We start from the raw sequence: 3,311 nt of genomic DNA, 5'->3' as shown, positions 1-3,311 counted from the left end.
AATAATATATATTTATTAATAATTTATATTAATTAAAATATAATATAAATAAATAAATAAATAATCACAAAATTACAAAAAAACACAAAAAATCATAAAAAAACAAATGATTAAAAGCTAGTTAGGGGTGACATTAGCAAATGATAAGAGTGCCATTAGCCACCCCCTAATTTTCATACCAAGTCTTGAATGAATAAAGTTGTCTTTGTGGATTAATCTGTCTGTATAGATGGAGAAGGTTTTTGTTCGGAAGGGTATTTTATAGATGGAAGAAGCGTGTTTTTTAATTGTGATAAGAAGTTCTGCAAAAACTTGGCTTTCTACATGAAGCTCCACCTTAGAAGCTTACTGAAAAAGTCATTTTCTACATCATTCAGTCACTACCAAATAGTCACATATATCTTAAAGAATAAACTACGAGTCTTATTAAGCTCATTACGCTGTTAACAAACTAAAAAACTTAGAGCTACACTCAATTAGTCTACATAAACTCATAAACTAACCCAAATCAATTTCGACGTAAGATGAATGAACTCAATCAACTACGCCTTCAAGGTGCGTTTGGTATGTGAGATGACAAGACAATAAAAAAAACCCGTTTCTAACACTTGATACAACATCAGTCCAGTACTGGAGTCTGGACATGACTGACTGAGTGACAAAAAAATATAAACAAGGGAGATGGAACAAGATCATTAAATTTGCTAAACAACTACCCAGATTAAACTGAATCCCTAAAACATTACATAATTCTTTTGTTCGTCTACCTCACTCTCAACTGTCCAGTCCCATTGTACGGTCCACATACAAAACACACCCCCAAGTTAAAATTCCAACTCACGATCCGAAGTATCTGCAACGACCACATACAATGGCCATGAGTTGGCCCAGTTATCCTTAAGAATTCAGGAAACCAGTCCAGCTTGTATGTCGGATTCCAGAAGACTAACCACAGAGCTGCAGTAGTTGCAACTTCATCAGCTCAGTGGAAGGAGATTTTCCTTGATAATTTAGAAAACCCAAATGCAATGCTCTCAACACCATAAAACCACAGCTCATACCAACAACACATAGTTCGATACTACTAAGAGATAGTACAAGTCTACCGATGCAGGACCCTAACACGCCCCCTCCATTTGAGGCTAGACGGGTACATATTGTCTCAAAATGTTGATTCCTAGAGTGGTACATATTGACTCTGATACCATGTAAAAATATGTAGAAGCACACTCCAAAAGAACCCTTAGAGAGAGAGAAGGGATGTTCCAAAATATACAGAGGAGAACAAATGGTCAAAGTCTAACCCCTTGAACTCTTAACAGTAAAAAAAGGTGTTATTTCTGTAGTAATGAAGACAGCAATTTGTATGACTAAAGTCATATCACAATACCAACTCGCACAGCCATTGTAGTACTCATCTATGTACACAGACAACCTGGGCACTACGGCCTTCAACGAGGGGTGACCCTGGTGCACCAGGGCAATGACCATTACTGAAATCTTGTATCCAATCTACATCCATATACATGAATAACCTGCGGGTTGGAGTCTTTACGTGGGGGGATCTTGGTGCACCATGGCTTCTTACTTGCATTTTGCAAAAAGACTCCAACTTCATAACCTTTTATCAATATGATTCATCAATGGATCTCCAAGAAAGCAACTCAAGATATACATACAACAGTTGAAGAATCTAACTTCGTTTAAATTTGGCTATCAAGTCATATTTCTAGCTTACAAAGCGAATTTCTGAACCAATTAAGTTCCATCCTATAGGGTATACGAACAAGCATTTCATTGCACTTATTCCGCATTCTAAAAGGAATTTCAATTTATGTAACCATAAAATTTAATCAAAATTTCGCAATATTTAATAGATTAAAACGACCACAACACTAATCTTACCACTTGAAAGAAGCTTCAAACTCTTACTGGCTTCTGAAGAACAGCAGACAAGTAAACCTCAGAGTTCCCTGAACCATTAATCTTCTCTCCAATCACCCATTTCAGTTTCTTGTACCCAAATCGTTCAATCAATCGGGTCAAGTTTTTCCTCTTCTCGTCATTAGAACAAAGAAAATTGTCCAACCAAAACAACCCACCAGCCCTTAAGATCCGTTCAATATCAAACATCAAGAACTCAAGCTTCTGGGATTGTCCACCAATATCCAGACCATTTCCAACATGGATGATGTCAAAAACATTGTCATAGAAAGGGAATCTATGATCTAAACTTAGGTATAAAGGGAAAATCCCTCTAGCAGCTATAAATTCATTGGAAGGGGCATCAATGTTCAAAGTTGCAGTCATTATGGTGACATTTTTCTCAGCCATTCTAGCAGCAAAAGTACCAGATCCACCACCAATATCAAATCCAATTCTAATCCCACCACTTCCTAAACCTAAAACATCATCAATCAAGAAATCATTTTTGCCCCTAGACGTCACAAATCTTTGTTTCTCATTTCCACTAGTTATATCAAAACATCCAGCACAATCCCTATTCAGTTTCTTGCTATTCAAGCACATCAGATTCTTACAACCAAGACCACTCCAACTGTAAATCTTTTCACTAACATTTCTCCAAAGTGAAAGAGGAAAAGGGTGAAGACCAACCTTAGGAATTGACCTGGCAATGCATCTTCTTCTTGGCAAAGGCTCACATCCTCTCAAAATCAACTTCTGTGAAAGACTCCAATCATCTGGGCAAGCTCCATTCGCCTTGTAATTCATATATTGAGACAACAAATCCATGGATTTATAGCAAGAATGCCCCACAGATGCCACCATTTCTGTGATCCCAGTCCTTGAATCTTTCCCTAATGGAAGCTGATTCCTTTGTAGAAACAATTTCAACTCATTTGGCATATTGGGTGTCGAAAGATCAATACTTTCGTAACCAAGAAGCTGTTTTTCCATCTGGGCAAGTTTCTTTTGGGAAGAATCGATCTCTCTGAGGATGAGAGAGACTTGTTCAGAGATTAAAGAGATGTTCTTGTGGGTATGATGGTGGGTCAGAAAGTGAATCTGGTGATGGGGTTTGGGCGAGTATGTGAAGGCATATAAAGCAAAGAGATTTGTGGTTATGACTGAAAATAACATAAGAATATGTACAGCAGATGAACAGACGGTGGCGCTCTTGAATCTTGCTGTTCCGTCACCAATTTTCAACGAAACAGACCCCATTTTTGGTGCGATTTCAAGATTCAGAAAGTGAAGAAGGAGATGGAAGTGTTAAGTAGATTTGTGAGAGTGAGTGAAGAGAAGGGAGCAGGTGGAGTGAAAAGTAAACAAGACATTTAGCGCAATTA

The 3,311-nt window shown here is 37.6% G+C and overlaps 1 protein-coding gene across 1 annotated transcript; it reads right to left on the bottom strand.

The window, feature by feature from the left end:
• Positions 1-1,646: 1,646 nt before the first annotated feature.
• On the bottom strand, positions 1,647-3,311 carry LOC112521091. Its single transcript, XM_025129756.1, has one exon. It carries the CDS (start codon positions 3,184-3,186, stop codon positions 1,921-1,923), a length of 1,266 nt encoding a protein of 421 aa, XP_024985524.1. The 5' UTR covers positions 3,187-3,311; the 3' UTR covers positions 1,647-1,920.

The sequence above is a fragment of the Cynara cardunculus genome, assembly GCF_001531365.2.
Source record: "Cynara cardunculus var. scolymus isolate 2C chromosome LG 11, CcrdV1, whole genome shotgun sequence".
In the NCBI taxonomy this organism is placed as follows: domain Eukaryota; kingdom Viridiplantae; phylum Streptophyta; class Magnoliopsida; order Asterales; family Asteraceae; genus Cynara; species Cynara cardunculus.
This window is presented reverse-complemented; position numbering and strand designations above follow the sequence as displayed.

What these genes read in the sequence shown, in the direction of transcription:
- LOC112521091 (XM_025129756.1), bottom strand. Translation starts at nt 3,186, where the DNA reads ATGGGGTCTGTTTCGTTGAAAATTGGTGACGGAACAGCAAGATTCAAG.